The 21,560-nt window shown below is 43.2% G+C and overlaps 1 protein-coding gene across 1 annotated transcript in view; it reads left to right on the forward strand.

The window, feature by feature from the left end:
* LOC148148865 (sodium- and chloride-dependent neutral and basic amino acid transporter B(0+)-like) overlaps positions 1-21,560 on the forward strand; it is a 67,407-nt gene that overhangs the window by 16,540 nt on the left and 29,307 nt on the right. Inside the window, exons 6-9 of the mRNA XM_087991798.1 lie at positions 5,507-5,639; positions 7,559-7,699; positions 8,461-8,689; positions 17,668-17,793. Of these exons, the coding sequence (XP_087847924.1) occupies positions 5,507-5,639; positions 7,559-7,699; positions 8,461-8,689; positions 17,668-17,793 (629 nt within the window). The remainder of the gene's footprint in view (positions 1-5,506; positions 5,640-7,558; positions 7,700-8,460; positions 8,690-17,667; positions 17,794-21,560) is intronic.

Below are 21,560 nucleotides of genomic sequence, written 5' to 3' on the forward strand. Positions count from 1 at the left end.
TGTGGCAGGGGGCTGGGAACCAGAAGAGAAAACAACAAGGCAGCGAGATGGAGATTAGAGACTGTAAGAATCATGAAGATAGCATTAATAATGGGAAGAGTCGGCAGAGAGCAGATGAACGCAGATGATGGTGGCCTGAAATGCATTTACTTTAATGCAAGGAGAATAGTATGTAAGGCAGATGAATTTAGGACTTGGATTAGTGCCTGGGAGTATGACGTTATTGCAATCACAGAGTCTTGGTTGAATGTTCGAGGATATCAAAGCTTCAGACATGACAGGGAGGGAAGTAAAAGGGGGTTGGGGGTTGGGTGGAGTTGCATTGCTGGTCAGGGATGATACCACGGCTGTGCTAAAGGAGGATACTATGGAGGTCTTGGGTAGTGAGGTAATATGGGTGGAGCTGAGAAATAAGAAGCATGCAGTTACATTGTTTGGACTGTATTACAGGCCTCCAAACAGTGAGCATGAGGTAGAAGAACAAATAGGTAAACAGATCATGGAAAGATGTATTGGCAATAGGGTAGTGGTGATGGGAGATTTTAATTTTCCCAACATTGCCTGGGATAAACTTAGCATCAGAGTTCTGGATGGGGTAGGATTTGTAAGAAGCATCCAGGAGAGGTTTCTAGAGTAGTATGTCAATAGTCCAATGAGGGTAGGGGCCATATTGGACCTGGTACTGGGGAACGAGCCAGGACAGGTGGTAGAAGTTGCGGTGGGGGATTTCTTTGGGAACAGTGACCAAAATTCTGTAAGTTTTAGAATACTCATAGATAAAGATGAGAGTGGTCCTAAGGGAAGAGTACTAAACTGGGCCAAGGCCAATTATATCAAAATTAGGCAGGAGCTGAGAAATGTGGATTGGACACAGCTACTTGAAGGGAAGTCCACATTTGAGATGTGGGAGGTAGGTTAAAGATAGTGCAGGATAGGCATGTCCCATTGAAGACAACAGATAGGAAAGGCAAGATTCGTGAACCGTGGATGACAGGAGAAATTGTACGACTCGCCAAGAGGAAAAGGGAAGTATACATAAGGTCTAGGCAGCTAAGAACAGAACGGGCTCTGGAGGAATATTGGAAGAGTAGGACAAGTCTTGAACAAGGAATCAAGTGGGCTAAAAGGGGTCATGAAATAGCTTTAGTGAGCAGCACTAAGGAGAATCCCAAAGCCTTTTATTCTTATATCAGAAGCAAGCGGATAACTAGAGAAAGGATTGGCCCACTAAAGGATAATGAAGGAAGGCTGTGTGTCGAACCTGAGAGAATGGGTGAGATTCTGAATGATTATTTTGCATCAGTGTTCACTGAGGAGTGGATTATGGTGAATCTTGAGATTAGAGGTAGATGTTTGAATAGTCTGGATCACATTGGCATAAGCAGGGAAGATATGTTGGGTAGGCAAGAGGTTATTAAGGTGGACAAATCCCCAGGACCAGATGGGATCTGTCCCAGGTTGCTGAGGGAGGTGGGAGAGGAAATAGCTGGGGCTCTGACAGATATCTTTCTGGCATCCTTAAATACAGGTGAGGTGCTGGAAGACTGGAGGGTTGCTCATGTTGTCTCCCTGTACAAGAAGTATAGTAGGGATATTCCAGGTAACTACAGACCAGTGAGCTTGACGTCGGTGGTGGGAAAGTTGCTGGAGAGGGTACTGAAGGATAGGATCTATTTATATTTAGAAAAGAATTGGCTTATCAGTGATAAGCAATATGGTTTTGTACAGGGGAGATCATGCCGTACCAACTTAATAGAGATTGAGAGTTGGGCGGAAAAGTGGCAGATAATTTTCAATCCAAACAAATGTGAGGTGATGCATTTCGGCAAGACTAATTCTAGAGCGAATTATACAATGAACAGAAGAGCCTTGGGAAAGATTATGGGCAGAGGGATCTGGGAGTGCAGGTCCATTGTACCTACCACAGGTGGATAGAGTGGTCAAGAAGGCAAAATTGTACAAGACATTGGTTTGGCCACGTTTAGAATACTGTGTACAGTTCTGATCACCACATTACCAAAATGTTGTGGACGCTTTGGAGAGGGTTCAGAGAAGGTTTACTGAGGATGTTTCCTGGTACGGAAGGTGCTAGCTATGAGGAGAGGTTGAGTAGGTTAGGTTTGTTTACATTAGAAAAAAGGAGATTGAGGGGGGACCTGATTGAGGTTTACGAAATCATGAAGATTATAGACAGGGTGGATAGAGACAAGCTTTTTCCCAAGGTGAAGGATTCAATAACGAGTAGTCATGCTTTCAAGGTCAGAGGTGGAAATTTTACGGGGGATACATGCGGCAAGTACTTCATACGGAGGATGGTGGGCATCTGGAATGCGTTGCCAGCAGAGGTAGTAGAGGCAGGCACAGTAGATTCATTTAAGATGCATCTGGACAGATGCATGAGCAGGTGGGGAGCAGTGGGACACAAATGCTTAGCAAGTTGGTGACAGGTTTAGACAGTAGATTTGGATCGGCTCAGGTTTGGAGGGCCGAAGGGCCTGTTCCTGAGCTGTAAATCTTCTTTGTTCTTTGTTCTTTATAACATCACAATAGGGCCCCTTTGTTAATTAACAGCCTCTTGATTTCTAACACTATAGGTTTATTAGCAACACTTATACAATGAATGTTAGGTGAATTGGCCAATGGTTAGATAAATTGACCATGCTAAATTGTCCATAGTGTTCAGGGATGTGTAGGTTAGGTCCATTAGTCAGAGGTAAATGTAGAGTAATAAGGTTGGGGAATAGGTCTTGGGTGGTTACTCTTTGGAAGGTTGGTGTGGACATGTTGGGCCAAATGGCTTGTTTCCACACTGTAGGGATTCTATGAATATTGAATATGTCTGCTTATGTGTTTATTAAGGAAGAGATTCAACATAGGAATTCCTAAAGATTAAATAGTTGAAATTATCTGCGATTGATATTCCTTTCTCTGTGATTTTAATTGAGTACAGTTTTATGTTTAATCCATAGAGGGGGATTTGAGGGAAACTATCTGGGAGCAGTTCTGCTGTTCAACAACGTGATGGAGCTGAATGATTGGGAGACTCTGTGACTGACCCAGGTAGTTTTAATAGTGCAAGGTAAGGCAGTCAATGAAGTACTATCAGGAACCCCATCAAATCCAATCAGCTCTCCAGGGATTTTCATCAACACTCCTCACTATTTAAACAAAGTGGTGAAGCACAATTTTATGTCCAGTTATGTCAATATGTGTACACCATAATACAATGGTTTAGTTCAATCACCAGGTGCTACATGATCGTTTCAGACATTTAGCGATAAGGTTAGGATTGTGGATACTCCTTTCCAAATAAAATTGGGCTTCCAGTAAGTTCAGAGAGGAATTGTGTGTCTTATTTGCTGAGATATAATTTAAAGAATCTTATCTTTGTGAAGAGGGCTGTTTGTACATAGAGGTGAACTGACCTTTAAGGATGTCTTCATTAACGGGTATGATTGGGAGACTGAGTGAGGAAAGTCATGATCATGAATCTTTGGTGCATATGTAGCTAGCGCGTAATATCCGGAATATTCCAGATATACTGGCTGTCAATCAGGCAATGAGTGAGAGGAATTGGGTGATATCTCTCACTGAATCAGACCCAGAAGCAGATGAAACATTCAAGGATTTGCTCCCCTTGTTAAACCAAAACGCATTCCACTGTCAGACATTGTGTAGGATGAACAACACGACAGTTCCAAGATATTGGAGATTACAGAAAGCTATCAGCATGGAACAAGGGCTCAGTGAAGGGCTCAGTGAAGTGAGAGTTCATTGTAGCTTTAAGGAAACTGTCCAGCCATTTTAATTGGAAAGAATTTAACGAGAGAGAGAGAGCTTAGCAGTCAGATTTGTGAACAGGTGAAAAAGTGCAAGAATTTCCACTGAGCTCCTGACACAGTTTGGGAAATCGCATTGTCTTTGAATATGGCAGAACAGAACTCGAGAGAAGTCAGAGGTAACAACAGTGAGGTCTCTGCTCAGGGAAATAAACTGTAGCTGAGTAATCCAAAGGCCGCAATGAAGACAAAGTCCTGTTTCCAATACTTAGACCAACACTGGGCACAGAATTGTCCTTTTGTGAATGTGGTAGTAGAATTACAAGAAGAAGGATCATTTTCAGCAAGAAATTCCAGATGAAGCAACATGGAGAAAGTACTAGCAGAAAGAAAATGACCTTTCACATGGTTCTCAAACACCAGCAGGTCAACGAGAGGTCAGTACAGATTTAAGTAATGAGAAGATTAAGGACAATTATTCATTTTTTAGTGTTAACTTTCCACTCACTGTGGACTTTCCAATCTGTCTTTCAAAAATATCCCAAAAGCTTGATAATTAAAAGGAAATGAATAGAAATTGAAGTAAACCATTAAGTACTTTGTTGAATTTTAATGTTGACACTGTCGGCAATTCCATTCTGAAATAAAACTGAATTGAATTATAATCAATCGATAGTTTTAAGAACAAAGAAGGAAGAAAGAATAAAGAAAGTTTATAGCCCAGGAACAGGCCCTTCAGCCCTCCAAGCCTGTGCTGATCCAAATCCACTGTCTAAATCTGTTGCCCAATTCCTAAGGATCTGTATCCCTCTGCTCCCCACCTACTCATACATCTGTCCAGACGCACCTTAAATGAATCTACCGTGTCTGCCTCTACTACCTCAGCTGGCAACACATTCCAGGCACCTATCACCCTCTGTGTAAAGTACCTCCTGCACGTGCATCCCCCTTAAACCTTTCTCCTCTCACCTTCAACGCATGACCTCTCATTCTGGAATCCTTTACCCTAGGTAAAAGCTTATCTCTATCCACTCTGTCCATACCCTTCATGATTTGTAGACCTCAATCAGGTCCCCCTTCAATCTCCTTTTCTCTAATGAAAAAAATCCTAACCTACTCAACCTCACTTCAGAGTGAGCACCTTCCATCCCAGGCAACATCCTCATAAACCGTCTCTGCAGTCTCTCCAAAGTGTCCACATCCTTATGATAATGTGGCAACCAGAACTGTGCACAGTATTCTAAATGCGGACGAACCAAAGTCTTGTACAATTTTAACATAACCTGCCAGCTTTTATACTCAATACCCCGTCTGATGAAGGTAAGTGTACCATATGCCTTCTTGACCACTCTACCCACCTATGCAGTCACCTTCAGAGTACAATGGACCTGAACTCCCAGATCTCTCTGCCCATCAACTTTTCCCAAGGCTCTACCGTTTACAGTATAGTTCTCTTGAGAATTAGAACTTCCAAAATGCATCACCTCACATTTGCCTGGACTAACTTCCTCAGCCACTCCTCCATCAAACTCTCCAGTCCACCTATATTCTCCTGTATTATTTGACAGTCCCCATGCTTTCTGCTACTCCACCAATCTTCATGCCATCTGCAAACTTACTGATCAGATCATTAATGCTCTCTTCCCGATCATTTATGTCTGATAGTAACTGTGTGTAATGGACAGTGTCCTTGTATAATATGTTTTTCTGTTGTCTTTTATTTTTAGTCAAGTGGTTTTACGCCGTTCCAGTTCAATGGATGAGACTGGGGAGATAGTCTGGTATTTAGCTCTTTGTCTGCTCCTGGTCTGGCTGATAATGGGGGCAGCATTATCAAAAGGAATCAAATCTTCAGGAAAGGCAAGTCTTGAATAGCGTTAAAACTAATGACAAAGTACAATAAAACTTGAATTTAGAAGCCCTTTTGAGAAGTAGCTGGTTACCTCCCAGGTGATGTTGACAGTGCCTCATTGAGGAGCAGCGGATCCATAATACATCAACACTTCAGGCCTGAGGGAAATGTTAATCCAAAGCCTTTAATCTCTGTATCATTGGAGAGCAGACATATGCCCAAAGATACCCATTGGGATCTTGTGGAAACCCTGGCACACAGATCAACGTGGGAAATGACCAAGAAATTGAAAATTCCGATGGACAATTTCCCTGCTCATTGAGACCTTCCAGAATGATTTAAACTTAGTTCCAATGTACTTAGCTGGATAGTTCCCCAGGAATTGTTGGACAGATTCGTAGAATCATACAATCACTATAGAATCCCAACAGTGTGGAAACAGGCCATTCAGCCTAACAAGGCAACACCAACTCTCCGAAGAATAACCCACCCAGAACCATTCCCCTACTACTCTACATTTAACCCTGACTAGTGTACCCAACCAACATATCCCTGAACACTATGGGCAATAAACTATGGCCAATTCACCTAACTTGCACATCTTTGGACTGTGGGAGGAAACCAGAGCACCCGGAGGAAACCCACGCAGGCATGGGTAGAGTGTGAAAACTCCACACAGACAGTCACCCAAGGATGGAATCGAACCCAATTCTATGGCACTGTGAGGCGGCAGTGCTAACCACTGAGCCAATATGCTGCCCCATTCAAAACGTACCAAACTCTTTGGCAGTGATATGGTGGCAGCAGTGGAAGTGGGTGTGCACCATTTGAGGGTGATTAGAGAGAGGTTGTGGAGAGATCAAGCTTCATAAAATGTCTCCAGCTACAATGAAGCCTTGATTGATTACGCCATCCATCCTGAAGGTTTAGGAGCGTCTAACAGGTCCGTTAATACACACAGCATTGCAGCGTCCCTCTCATCAGCATTCTTCTGCATACATCTCCACCGAGGTCTTCACCTGAGTCCCCTGTGCCAGGGCTTCCTGTTGACCTTGCCCTGCACTGAGCTGGAATGTGAATCATTCTTGTTTGGCTGTAGTCCACTCACACCCAGTGACTCACCAAATGTTGGTCCTAGTTTGATACCAGCCTCCAACACAAGTGTCATGCCAATGTTTGAGTTGGTTTCTGAGTGTCAGATCAGGAGCTTCTTCATCAAGGTGGTACAGATGCTGTCCTCTTCCTCCATGGGACACTGAGACTGATCAGGCTGGGGATCTAAAAGTAGACAATTAGAAAAAGAGATGAGGTTTGGATGAGGGTGGGCTGGGTAGTAGGATATCCATAGTCACACTGTAACCACATCATGATTATACCAGACAACGGGATGGTAGTGAGTGCGTTTTGAGAATATGCAGAAGGAATAGTCCTTCTGTTTTGCGTAATGTGTCCAATTGCTGCAACAAAATAAAGTTTGAGGTAATGTAAATCAGAAAGCAAAAACACACCATCATACTCAGTTTACTCCCTGGTGCTGATTCTGCGACACTGTTCCCTGCGATACTGTGATCTATCTTAGGGGGACACAGGAGATGCAGACATTATCGTTATCTCACTGGTTCCAACCATTTTGTTGTGTGAAGGATCAGTTGAACAGCTGAAGGTTTGTGGGAACAATGAGACTTGGGTGTGAGCCTGGTAACTGGATTGTGAATGAGGGTTAGACTGAGTATCTGGATGTGGGAGAGGAGTCTTGTTGGGGTTACTGCTGCTGAACAATGGACATTGAGTCTGGTGCAGTGTTGAGGAAATATCCCTTTCTGTTTCATTCTCGACATTGATTACTCTCCTATTAGTGTACAGTTCAGTGTGGTCAATGATGTCCCACTAATACAGGGAAATCTAACAAGTTACTCTCCACACTCAGGTGGTTTATTTCACTGTGACATTCCCATACGTGGTTCTGACCATACTCCTGATCCAAGGGCTTACCCTGGAAGGAGCCAATAAAGGAATTCAATTCTACATTGGGAGCCAATCAGACTTCTCCAAACTGGCTGATGCTGAGGTAAGTGTAATATTCGAGTTGACTGAAGTTCACATTGTTTAATATACTTGCTTTTTATTTCAGTTTGATTTTGTTGACAACCTAGAATCGTCAATTTTAAAACTTGATCGTTGCTTAAGGGGGCTATTGTTTAAATGCCTCAGAACACTCACTTTTGATGTTGCCAAATTTTAACAGAGCCCGATGATAAATCATAATGAGTTAGTTTACAGTTTCTATCATGCTGCTGCTTTGAGGTGGGAAGTGTTGGAGAGGGCTACGGTAGGGAGGGAAAAGATAAAATGTCATGGAATGGGTTGGCAAGGGTTGTGATGGGAGAGAAGGGATTGGATAACTGGGTCAGAAAGAATGAGAGGGAACTGAATTCATTGAAACTTCTTCGCGAAGACCTCTTTCTGGAATGTTGGAAAAGAACAAATCATACATTTTCGGGTGACTGGATAAATATTGGGGGAAATTGGAGAAAAACGTGCTCCTCACTCTCATCAACATCTTTGGTCTGAGTGAACATGGAAAGTGATGGAGTGTTGTGTTCACCAATCAGATTATTGTATTGTGAAATGTACCGCTGATGATCTCCGATAAGAAGGAAGTGTGAGGTTAGTCTATGTGCATGTGATTAAGAGAGAGGAAGATTACTCATTCATTGTGGGACCAACCCCCAACCCACTCCACACTCCTCACAATAATGTAGTTTTATCAGTTAGATGAGATGAAGGGAAATCTCTCAGCACTGATTAATTCTTCATTTGATTTACCAGGTTTGGAAAGATGCTGCAACACAAATTTTATATTCCCTTGGAGTTGCCATGGGAGCTTTAATAACTCTGTCATCCTACAACAAATTCCATAACAACTGTTACAGAGATACCATCGTTGTCTGTGTTGTTAATTGTGCTACGAGTGTGTATGCTGGATTCGCCATCTTCTCAGTCCTTGGACACATGGCTCATGTACAAGACAAGCCTATCGCAGAGGTTGTACAGTCAGGTAACTGCAGAGTCAATCTTCCTGATCTGAGTGAATGCAGGAGTACAGCATCACATGATGTTTCTCATTAGTTAACTATCCTCATGCAGCCTTTACTTTATAAATATTTATGGATCTCAATGGAATTCTGAGCTGATAACAAAGGGAAAAGAGTGCCTGGATAGAATGGACATGGAGAAAGATGTTTCCGTGCTTAGGAGAAATTAGGATCCAAGGGCACAGCCTCAGAGTAAATGGATGAGCCTTTAGAAGTGAGATGAAGAGGACTTTCTGCAGCCAGAGTGTGGTGAATCTGTGGAATTCATTGCCACAGAGGTTGGGAGGCCAAGTCAGTGAGTGCCTTAAGACAGAGATTAGAAAGGGGAACAAGGGTTGGAGGGAGAAGGCAAGAGAATGGGGTCGACAAAAATATCAGCATATAATTGGATGACAGAACAGACTAATTTTTCTGCTCCAATATTGTACGGTCTTATAGCACACTGTGATGTTCAACAGAAGATGGATTGAGAGGTGGGAACTCTGCAACAACTAAGTTGGGGATTAGATCCCTGGAAATCTGGGATCTGAGTATCAGCTCAGGGATAACTCTCTAGTGTGAAAGGAATCAAATATCTCTATTTAATCCCTTCTCATCCTGACCTCTTCATCATTCTCCTGCTCCCTCTCCCAAGGATCCGGTGTTGGGTTTGGAGTTGTTGTAATGAGGTGGAAGGTTTTTATTTCTGAAGAATGTGATTAGCACCACCCATTGTAATGGTGTAAGGATAATGGAGAAGCCTGAGAATGTCAGAGGAGTGTCAAGGAATACTTCAAGCATGGATAGAAGGATTCATTTAGAGTCATAGTCATAGAGTCACAGAGATGTACAGCATAGAAACAGACACTTCGGTCCAACTTGTCCATGCCAACCAGATATCCAAAATCAATCTTGTCCCATTTGCCAGCATTTGGCCCATATCCTTCTGAACCCTTCCTATTTATAGAACCATCCAGATGACTTTTAAATACTGTAATTGTACCAGCCTCCACCACTTTCTCTGACACCTCATTCCATACATGCACCACCCTCTGCATGGAAATGTTGACCATCAGGTGCCTTTTACAACTTTCCCATCTCATCCTAAACCCATGATATTTAGTTTTGGACTCCCTCACCCTGTGGAAAAGGCCATAATTATTTACCCTATCCATGCCCCTCGATTTTATAATCCTCATAGCCTCCGATGCTCCAAGGGAAACAGCCACACTCTTTTCAGGATCTGCCCATAACTCAAACCCTTCAATGCTGACAACATCCTTGTAAATCTTTTCTTAATACTTTCAAGTTTCACAGCATCTTTTCCAGAGCAGGGAGACCGGAATTGCATGCAGTATTCAAAAAGTGGCCTAACCAATGTCCTGTCCAGCCACAATGTGACCTCCCAATGCCTGTACTCAATGCACTGACCAATGAAGACAAACATGATTTTTTCTCTCCTGCGGTTGCAGTAGGAAGAGCGACAGCGGTGACCAGCAGCCTGATGGGAAGATGCCGGGGGTGGGGTAGAGGTGGTGGTGATGTGGTGGGCTGCTGGATAACTGAGGCTTTGTATTTGGGTGGTTGCTTTACACCAAACACAACTCGGATAGTGTCACCCACCCACCCTCCTCCTCGAACCGAAACAAATTCCTGTGAACTGGATTGATAAGGCGACTAGTCTTTTTTTTTGTCCTCTCCTTTAATTTTCAGATGGCTCGTTGGGAATTTAGAATAGTGGGAATGGAGGTTAGGGCAGATGAATGTTCCTCCTGCAGAATGTGGGAAGTAAGGGTCACCGCAAGTGTCCCTGCTGACTGCATCTGCGGGAAGTGCCCCCAACTCCAGCTCCTCAAACCATGTTAGGGAGCTGGAGCTATTGCTGGATGAACTTTGGATCATTCGGGAGGCAGACGGGGTTACTGAGAGACATTACAGGGAGGTAGTCGTACCTCAGGTCCAAGAGGGTTGTACATGGGTTACCGTCAGAGGATAGAAAGGGAACTGGCTGGCAGTGCAGGGATTTTGAGGTTAGGGATAGATTTTTGATTACTCCAGGTCAAGTCGGTATAAGGAAGGAGGAAGTGTTGGGTATTTTAAAAGGCATTAAGATGGACAAGTCCCCAGTTCCAGGTGGGATCTATCCCGGGTTACTGAGGGAAGCAAGAGAGGAAATAGCTGAGGCCTTAACCGACATCTTTGCAGCATCCTTGAACATGGGTGAGGTCCCGAAGGAATGCTATTATTTTCTCCTTGTTTAAGAAGGGTAGCAGGGATAATCAAGGTAATTATAGACTTGTGAGCCTGACATCAGTGGTAGGGAAACTGCTGGAGTAGATACTGAGGGATTGGATCTATTTACATTTGGAAGAAAATAGGCTTATCAGTGATAGGCAACATGGTTTTGTGCAGGGAAGTTCTTGTCTTACCAACGTAATAGAATTCTTTGAGGAAGTGACAAAGTTGATTGATGAGGGAAGGGCTATAGATGCCTCATACATGGACTTCAGTAAGGCGTTTGATAAGATTCCTCATGGTAGGCTGATGTAGGAAGTTAAGGCGCATGAGGTCCAGGGTGTACTAGCTAGATGGATAGAGAACTGGCTGGGCAACAGGAGACAGAAAGTAGAAGTGGAAGGCAGTTTCTCAAAATGGAGAACTGTGACCAGTAGTGTTCCACAATGATCCATGCTGTGACCATTGCTGTTTCTGATATACATAAATGATCTGGAGGAAAACATAGGTGTTCTGATTAGCAAGTTTGCTCATGACACTAGGATTGGTGGAGTTGTAGGTGGTGAAGGGGACTGTCAGAGAATACAGCAAAATATAAATAGGTTCGAGAGTTGAGCGGAGAAATGGCAGATGGAGTATAATCCGAGCAAATGTGAGGTGATGCATTTTGGACAATCCAATTCAAGAGTGATCGATACGGCAACTGAAAAAGCCCTGGGGAAAATTGATGGAGCGAGAGATCTGGGTGTTTAGGTCCATTGTACCCTGAAGGTGGCAATGCAGGTTGACAGAGTGGTCAAGAAGGCATACGGCCTGCATTCCTTCAAAGGCCGGTGTATTGAGTACAAGAGTTAGCAGGTCACAGTTGTGTAGGACTTTGGTTCGGCCACATTTGGAATACTGCATACAGTTGTGCTACCGAAAGGATGTGGATGTTTTTGAGATGGTGCAGAGGTGGTTCACCAGGATGTTGCCTGATATGGAAGGCATTCACTCTGAAGAGAGATTGAGTAGATTAGGATTATTTTCATTAGAAAGGTGAAAGTTGAGGAGGTCCTGATTGACGTCTATAAAATCATGAGAGGTATAGACAGGGAAGATAACAAAAAGCCTTTTCCCAGAGTGGGGGACTCAATTACTTGGTCATGATGTCAAGGCGAGAGGGGAAAACTTCAAGGGAGATATGAGTGGAAAGGTCTTTGCACAGAGAGTGGTGGACGCCTAGAAAGCATTGCCAGCGGTGGTGGTAGAGGCAGGCATGATATTGACATTTTAGATGTATCTAGACAGATACAGGAGTGGGCAGGGAGTGGAGGGATACAGATCCTTGAAAAATAGGTGAAAGGTTCAGGTAGTCTTTGTTTCTTTGTTCTAATTTGTCCATCAATCTCAGCGAAACAAAGGACCTGGTCATCGGCTTCAGGAAGAGGAGCAAAAGGCACACCTCTGTATGTGCAAAGGAGCAAAGGACACACCCCTTGGATTTGAAGGAACTTGAAGCGCATGTAGACTGTTTCATTGGAGGCAGCAGTATGTACTACCAGTCCGGTTAAAGTCAGTGAGCTGAAATGTGAATGAAATGTATAAGTTTGCATAATGGGTGGGATCTCAAACAACAACAAGACTATAGGAAAGAAATTGAGAGCTTTGTGGCATAGTGTAAAGACAACCATCTGTCCATCAATGTCAGCTAAACAAAGGCCCTGGTTATCAGCCACAGGAAGAGAAGCAAAATACACATCCCTGTATGTATCAAGGTGCTGAGGTGGAGATGGTCAAGTTACTAGGAGTAACAATCTCCAACAATCTGTCCTGGTCCATCCACATCGATGCTACAGTTAAAAAAACACACTAATGCATCCAGCAGGCAAAGAAAATTCAGTCTGTCCAAAATGACTCTTACCAATTTTTATAGATACACCATGGAAAATATCCTATCTGGAAGCATCAGAGCTTGGAATGGGACAACTGCTCTGCACAAAACCACAGAGAGCTGTGAACTCAGCTCAGTCCAACACACAAACCAACCTTCCATCCATTGATTCCATCTATATTTCCGGCTGCCTCAGAAAAACAGCCAAGATAATCCATGCCCCCTGCCATTCAGGTTGTACTCTCCTCCACCCTCTTCCATCAGGCAGAAGATTCAAAAGTTTGAAAACATGTACCAACAGATTCAAGAACAGCTTCTTCCCAGCTGTTATCAGACTCGTGAATGGACCTCTCAAATATTAAAGTTGATCTCTCTCTGCACCTTCTCTGTTGTTGAAACACCATATTCTACATTCTGTTCTATTATCCTGATGTATTAATGTATGGTATGATCTACCTGGCTAGCACAGGGAGCAGCACGATGGCTCAGCGGTTAGCACCGCTGTCTCACAGCACCAGGGATATGGGTTTGATTCCAGCCTTGGGCGACTGTCTGTGTGGAGTTTGCACATTCTCCCTGTGTCTGTGTGGGTTTCCTCCCACATTCCAAAAGATGTGCAGGTTAGATGCATTGGCCATGCTAAATTGCCCATAGTGTTAGGTGCATTAGTCACGGGGAAATGTGTCTGGGTGGGTTACTCTTCCGAGGGTTGGTGTGGACGCATTGGGCTGCAGGGCCTGTTTCCACACTGTAGGGAATCCAATTGAATACTTTTCACTTATCTCCAAATAACTGACAGGAGCAAATCCAATCAAATCCAATTATACTGGAGTAGAGAGAAAAACAAACCTCACTAGCACCACAAGAAATCTGGGCTGAGAAGTGAAATGATTTCTTGGAATTTGCCGAGAGATCACATGTCATTGCTATGACATTTGGCCCTGCCGAGAGATTTGTTTAAGGAGATTGGGAGCCACAACAAAAAAAAGCATCAGAAAGCATTCATTACTGCAGGAAGCAGCAGGGACTCCTTAACCACTGCAAAATAATTCTAACGTCAAAGTGATGAAAACTTAAAAAAAAACAGAAAGGGAAGGCATCTAACTCTCACAGCAACTAAGTTTTAATCCGAGAGATGGATCAAGATAAATATAAAATTGGACATTTTGGAGACTGTTTTCAAGATATAGACCAGTTCACAATTGGATATCCAGTCAGACCAGAACAAACAATAAACTTTGTCATTGGAAATGTTATTGTTGATTTAACTGCTCAACAAGGAGTTCGTGAAAACTAAGGAATCAGATTAACTGAAAATTTTAATAGCTTTTGCCTCGACTTGGAAGTAAATATTAAAGACTATAATGTCTCCAGTTAAGAAGGAATGTTGGCTGTAAATTCACATCAATATTTTTGTAACAGTTCTGTATCACAATTTAACACAATGCTCTGAAAGGTAAAATGGATAGTCAAACAAATACTTCAATAAGATTATACTCACAGTCTCAGTCTAATTCCATAATAAATTGATGTGTCTTTATCTCAACTGCAGAGTGATAAAGAAGGCATTTGACAGGGGAGTTGGCTTCATTGGTTAGTGCATTGAGTATAGGAGTTGGGGCATCATGTTGTGGCTGAATTGGACATTGGTGAGGCCATTTTTAGAATAAAGTATACAATTCTGGTTGCCCTACTATAGGAAGGATATTGTCCAACTTGAAAGGATGCAGAAATGATTTAGAATGATGTTGCTGTAACTGGAAGGTTTGAGCGATAAGGAGAGGCTGAATAGGCTGGGGATTTTTTCCCCTGGAGTGTTGGAGGCTGAGGGATGATCTTCTCAAGATTTATAAAATCATGAAGGGCATGGATAGGGCAAATAGGCAAGGCCTTTTTCTGAGATAGGGAATGCTAAAGCAAGACGCAATGTTTTAAAGTGAGAGGGAAAGATTTAAAAGAGACCTGAGGGGCAACCTTTTCATGCAGAGGGTGGTGAATGTATGAAGGAAGCTGCCAGAGGAAGTGGGGGAGGCAGAAACAATTGCAGCATGTGAAAGGTATCTGGACAGATACATGCATAGGAAGGGTTTAGAGGGATATGGGCCAAACGTTGGCAAATGGGACTAGATCAATTTAGGGTATCTGGTTGGCATGGACAAGTTGGAACAAAGGGTCTGTTTCCATACTATATATCTCAATAACTCTACGAGAGTATCAGGTTGTGAAAAAAACACATTTTCTTACAATTGATACATTTTGCTGATTTTAAAATTGACTTTTCTGAATTGAAAATGGCTGCTACCTGTCAGATAATGTGCAAGTTTCCTACCAGTTCTAGAAACCTCCACCAGTATCATTATAAAAGATAAAGCTAAACCACCATCAGTTTGGAGTCTCCATCTTTCATTGTTCGGTGTTGCATTCAACAAGTAGAAAAGACTAGTAGATAATCCATCCCCCAGTTAGACTTGGAAACAAAAAGGAGCTATCAAACTTCATTACACCTGAAAAAGCGCTGATGGACTATCATCTCGCTCAGCCAATCAACAGGAGCTGCTAACCAGGTCATAAAAATTGACTTGTGTATTTCCTCTTGATCCTGAAAATTTGCATTGTCATTTATGGAGTCTCCTTGTCTTATTGTGGGACAACCAAATCTGCAATCTTCTAAGTATTGACCATAGCCAGATGCCAGGCATAACGCAGGTCTTAATTACCACAAAATCTAATTCCCAGACATTTTCCTGTTAGAAATGGAAAAAATGGATCAAATCTCATATTAGATTAGATTAGATTCCCTCCAGTGTGGAAATAGGCCCTTCAGCCCAACCCGACCCTCTGAAGAGTAACCCAACCAAACCCATTTCTCTCTGACTAATTGACCTAACACGATGGGCAATTTAGCATGGCCAATTCACCAGACCTGCACATCTTTGGACGATGGGAGGAAACCAGAGCACCCAGAGGAAACCCACGCAGACACAGAGAGAATGTGCAAACTCCACCTAAGGCTGGATTTGAACGTGGGACCCTAGTGCTGGGAGGCAGTAGTGCTAACCACTGAGCCACTGTGCTGCCCATAATCACGATTGAAAGGAATTCTGCAATTGCTGCCTATAATCAGCTAAATATGCTGCAGTCTGAGTTTCATCAGAAATGTACCCTCACTGAACATTAACTTTCTGAATTCAGACAAAGCAAGTGAATGTCCATGTTTTTGGATTTTAAGTTATTAATGTTAACAAATTCTTTCACTGCCTTTTGTTTCTTCCTTGTACGCTTGAGCATGTGCAAGTGTTGCAAAACCCACTCCCTGATGTGAACGGATGATTAAATCGTACATTTAATTTAATCCGAAAGAGAGACTTTGGAAATTGGACTTAGAAAACATCCAGCAACCTGTTTGAAAAGGAACAAACAAAAATATAAAACACATCCACTTACAGTCTGAAGATGAGAACAACTAAAATAATTTAATTTAACCCATTTTGCTCAAGTCCGTGACATGAGACATGAAAGATTTCTGGTGTGTGCAGAAGCACACATGTAACTTGTTTATAGATGACAGTAATGTTTTAAATGTTTGAACATTTAACTCTTGAAATTTCTGCGGTTGGACCTAAAGAGTGGGAGACTCTATCCACCCAAACAAGATGATTAGGGGTTTAGATAGGGTCGACAGTGAGAATCTTTTTCTGTATGGAGTCAGCTATTACAAGGGGGGATAGCTTTAAATTTCGGGGGTTAGGTATAGGACAGATGTTAGGGGTAGGTTCTTTACTCAGCGAGTCGTGAGTTCATGGAATGCCCTGCCAGTAGCAATGGTGGACTCTCCCTCATTATGGGCATTTAAGCGGGTATTGGATAGGCATATGGAGGATAGTGGGCTAGTGTAGGTTAGGTGGGCTTGGATCGGCGCAACATCGAGGGCCTGTACTGCGCTGTATTCTTCTATGTTCTATGTTCTATGTAAACACAAAACCGGGGTTGGGCTTGTACAGTTGAATTCAGCAAGGTCATAAAGTCAGAGGTTCCGATATGTCTGGAAATATCTACTTGAAAAAGCTTTGTAATTTTTTTTTAAAACACCTAAACAATGAAAGGGGACTGGATTAGTGGTGCTGGAAGAGCACAGCAGTTCAGGCAGCATCCGAGGAGAAGCGAAATCGACGTTTCGGGCAAAAGCCCTTCATCAGGAATAAAGGCAGTGAGCCTGAAGCGTGGAGAGATAAGCTAGAGGAGGGTGGGGGTGGGGAGAAAGTAGCGTAGAGTACAATGGGTGAGTGGGGGAGGGGATGAAGGTGATAGGTCAGGGAGGAGAGGGTGGAGTGGATAGGTGGAAAAGGAGATAGGCAGGTAGGACAACTCCGGACAAGTCATGGGGACAGTGCTGAGCTGGAAGTTTAGCACGAGGGCGAGGTGGGGGAAGGGGAAATGAGGAAACTGTTGAAGTCCACATTGATTGTCCACTTCTCCCAGTTCAGGGTTTGGTTTGGTTTGATTTGGTTTTAGCAAGCTGTTTTGTTTTGTCGCTGTCAGTCACATTTTATCTGGGAACCCAGAGGAGCTGTTGGGGTCCCACAGAAGCAGATCCACGCTGATCCTCTCTCTCCGGGCCACCTTCCTGACATGTTTTGAGGGAGTCTACCCTGCCTGACATCACAGGGTGCTGGCTTAGCACATCCACCATCACACATGATCAGAATGTGCCACATGCCACAGCAGGAGTGCCTGCTGACATTTGTTCCATTCTGGGTTTTCATTGGCACCAATGCTGTTAATGTTTAGTTTCGGTTCCATCTGTCTATTGTAAGCATCGCTAACATTCCCATATAATTTCTATCCACTGTTTAGGTTTTGGATTGGTTTTTATTGCCTATCCAGAAGCTCTTGCCCAGTTGCCATGGGCACCATTATGGTCCATTTTATTTTTCTTCATGCTGCTCACTCTGGGACTGGACACTCAGTTTGCAGGTTTAGGTAAGAGCGACATTACTTCACTGAACTAATCATTTTCTACTTTCTTGATAGGAAGTTATCTGAATCAGTGTGATTATATTGAACTAGAAGTTATTGTTTGTGATATTAGTGGATGAATGAACAAAGAACAAAGAACATTTACAGCCCAGGAACAGGCCCTTCGGCCCTCCAAGACTGAGCCCATCTAAATATACTGTCTAAACCTGTCGGTCAATTCCTAAGCATTTGTTTCCCGCTGCTCCCCACCTTCTCATGCATCTGTCCAGACGCATCTTAAATGAATCTACCGTGCATGCCTCGACCACCTCTGCTGGCAACGCATTCCAGACGACCACCATCCTCTGTGTAATGTACTTGCCGCATGTATCCCCCTTAAACTTTCCACCTATCACCTTGAAAGCCTGACCTCTCGTTATTGAATCCTTCACCCTGGGAAAAGGCTAGTCTCTGTCCACCCTGTTGATACCCTTCATGATTTTGTAAATCTCAATCAGGTCCCCCCTCAATCTCCTTTTTTCTGATGAAAACAAACCTAACCTACTCAACCTCTCTTCATAGTGAGCACCTTCCATTCCAGGCAACATCCTCATAAACCTTCTCTGCACCCTCTCCAAAGTGTCCACATCTTTTGGTAGTGTGGTGACCAGAACTGTACACAGTATTCTAAATGCGGCTGAAACAGTGACTTGTACAATTTTAACATGACTTGCCAGTTCTTATACTCAATACCTTGTCCAATGAAGGCAAGCATACTATATGCCTTCTTGACCACTCTATCCCCATGTGCAGCAACCTTCAGGGTACAATGGACCTGCACTCCCAGATCTCTCTGCCCATCAACTTTTCCCAAGGTTCTTCTGTTCATTGTATAATTCACACGAGAATTAGTCTTGCCCAAATGCATCACCTCACATTTGTCTGGATTGAAAGCCATCTGCCACTTTTCCGCCCAACTCTCCAGTCTATCTATATCCTCCTGTATTCTCTGACAGTCCCTTCGGCTTTCTGCTACTCCACCAATTTTTGTGCCATCTGCAAACTTGCTGATCATACCAACAGTGCCCTCTTCCAAATCATTGATGTATATTACAAACAACAGTGGCCCCAGCACTGATCCCTGTGGAACACCACTGGTCACCTTTCTCCATTTCGAGAAACTCCCTTCAACTACTACTCTCTATCTCCTGTTGCTCAACCAGTTCTTTATCCACCGAGCTAGAACACCCTGCACACCATGTAACTTCATTTTCTCCATTAGTCTACAATCGGGAACCTTATCAAATGCCTTACTAAAGTCCATGTATATGACATCAACAGCCCTTCCTTCATCTAACAACTTCAAAGAACTCTATTAAGTTGGTAAGGCACAATCTCCCCTGCATGTCACTGATACGCTCATTCCTTTCTAAATATAAATAGACCCAATCTCTCAGTACACTCTCCAGCAACTTCCCCATCACTGACTTCAGGCTCACTGGTCTTTAGTAACCCGGAATATCCCCACTTCCCTTCTTGTACAGGGGGACAACTGAGCAACCTTCCAGTCCTCCGGCACCTCACCTGTGTTTAAGGATGCCACAAAGATATCTGTCAGAGCCCCAGCTATTTCCTCTCTCACCTCCCTCAGCAACCTGGGATAGATACCATCCGGTCCTGCGGATTTGTCCACCTTAATAACCTCTAGCCGACCCAACACATCTTCCCTGTTTATGCCAACGTGATCCAGACTAATCAAACTTCTATCTCTAATCTCAAGATTCATCATCGTCCTCTCCTCAGTGAACACTGATGCAAAGTAATCATTCAGAATGTCACCCATTCTCTTAGGTTTGGCACACAGCCTTCCTTCATTATCTTTTAGTGGATCAATCCTTTCTCTAGTTACCCACTTGCTTCTTATATAAGAATAAAATGCTTTGGGATTTTCCTTAATTCTGCTTACTAAAGCTATTTCATGACCCCTTTTAGCCTGCTTGATTCCTTGTTTAAGACTTGTCCTACTCTTCCAATATTCCTCCAGGGCCCCTTCTGTTCTTAGCTGCCTAGACCTTATTTACACTTCCCTTTTCCTTTTGGCCAGTCGTACAATTTCTTCTGTCATCCACGGTTCACGAATCTTGCCCTTCATATCCTTTGCCTTCAATCGGACATGCATACCCAGCACTACCATTAACCTATCTTTGAAAGCCTCCCACATCTCAAATGTGAACTTCCCTTCAAATAAGAATCATTCTTTATCTTATTTTGATTCTCTGCTTAATGTCTCAATGGGGCATCAAAGTGTTTGAGTGAAATAGGTACATAGCTGTATTAACGAAAAAACAAAGAAATGTGGATGCTGGAGATCTGAAACAAAAACAGGAATTACTGGAGAAACTCATCAGGTCTGGCAGCATCTGTGGAGGGAAAGCTGATTGAACATTTTTGCATTCAGTTCTGAGAAGGGTCACTGGACCTGAAACATTAACTCTGCCTTCTCGGCACAGATGTTGCCAGACCTACTGAGTTTCTCCAGCAATTTTTGTTTTTGCTTCACAGCTGCATGAAGGGAATGACCAGCAAAATGTCCCATTGGTACTAATGACATCGGCAGGCAGAGTGACGGGTATCTGCAAAGGGAATTCAAGGAGTTCGGTAATAAGATGAAAAGCAGGCCCTCTAAGGTTGTAATCTCAGGATTTCTCCCTCTGCCACATGGTGGCAAGGCCTGGAAGAGGAAGATGACATCATTGAATGCATGGCTGAAGAGCTGGTGTAGAAGGGACTGGGTGGGATCGTCTTCGTAGGATCAGTGTGGACGTGTTGATTCGCAAGGTCTGTTTCCACACTGTAGAGAGTCTTAAAAAATGGAGGGTTCTATGTATCTGTATCATTGGGATGTTTTCCAGGGCAGATGGGACTTGTATAAGAAGGGTGGGTTGCACCTAAATTGGAAGGGACACCAATACCCTGGTGGAGAAGGTAAAGTCACATGGGATCCATGGTGAGCCAGTACGATGGATACAGCATTGCCTTGTGAGAGGAGACTGAGAATAGTAGCAGAAGGATATTTTTCTGACTGGAGATTTGTGACCAGTTATATTTCACAGGGATCAGTGCTGGGACCCCTATTTTTTGCAATAAATGTAAAACATTTGGAGCAGAATTTAGATGGTCTGATTAGTAAGTCTGATTAGACAACACAATGATTGGAGAACTGTGGATAATGAAAGGATAACCAGAGAATGCAGCAGGATATGGGTAGTCTGGATACTTGGGAGAGAAATGGCAGATGGAATTTAATCTGAACAAATGTGAGTTGAGGCATTTTGAAAGGTCTAATGAAGGAGGGAGGTATAGAGTAAATGGCAGAACCCTGAGAACCATTAACATACAGACAGATCCAGGCAATCAGGTCTATAGTTCTGTGAAGGGGGTAACACTTGTGGATAAGATGGTCATGCTGGCATACAACATGCTTACTTTCATTGGCTGTGGCAGAGAGTATAAAAATTGGCAAGTCATGTTGCAGCTTCATAGAATTTTAGTTCAGCCACATAGAGTCATAGAGTCAGAGAGAGGTACAGACAGAGAAACAGACTGTTCGGTCCAACCCGTCCATGCCAACCAGATATCCTAAACATTTGCCAACATTTGGCCCATATCCCTCTAAACCCTTCCTATTCATGTACCCATCCAGGTGCCTTTTAAATGTTGTAATTTACTAGCATTCACTACTTCCACTGGCAGCTCATTCCATACATGCATCACCCAATGTATGAAAAACT

The sequence above is a fragment of the Chiloscyllium plagiosum genome, unplaced genomic scaffold (genome assembly GCF_037043375.1).
Source record: "Chiloscyllium plagiosum isolate Xiang-an unplaced genomic scaffold, Cpla_swu_hap1 HiC_scaffold_11, whole genome shotgun sequence".
NCBI classification, from domain to species: domain Eukaryota; kingdom Metazoa; phylum Chordata; class Chondrichthyes; order Orectolobiformes; family Hemiscylliidae; genus Chiloscyllium; species Chiloscyllium plagiosum.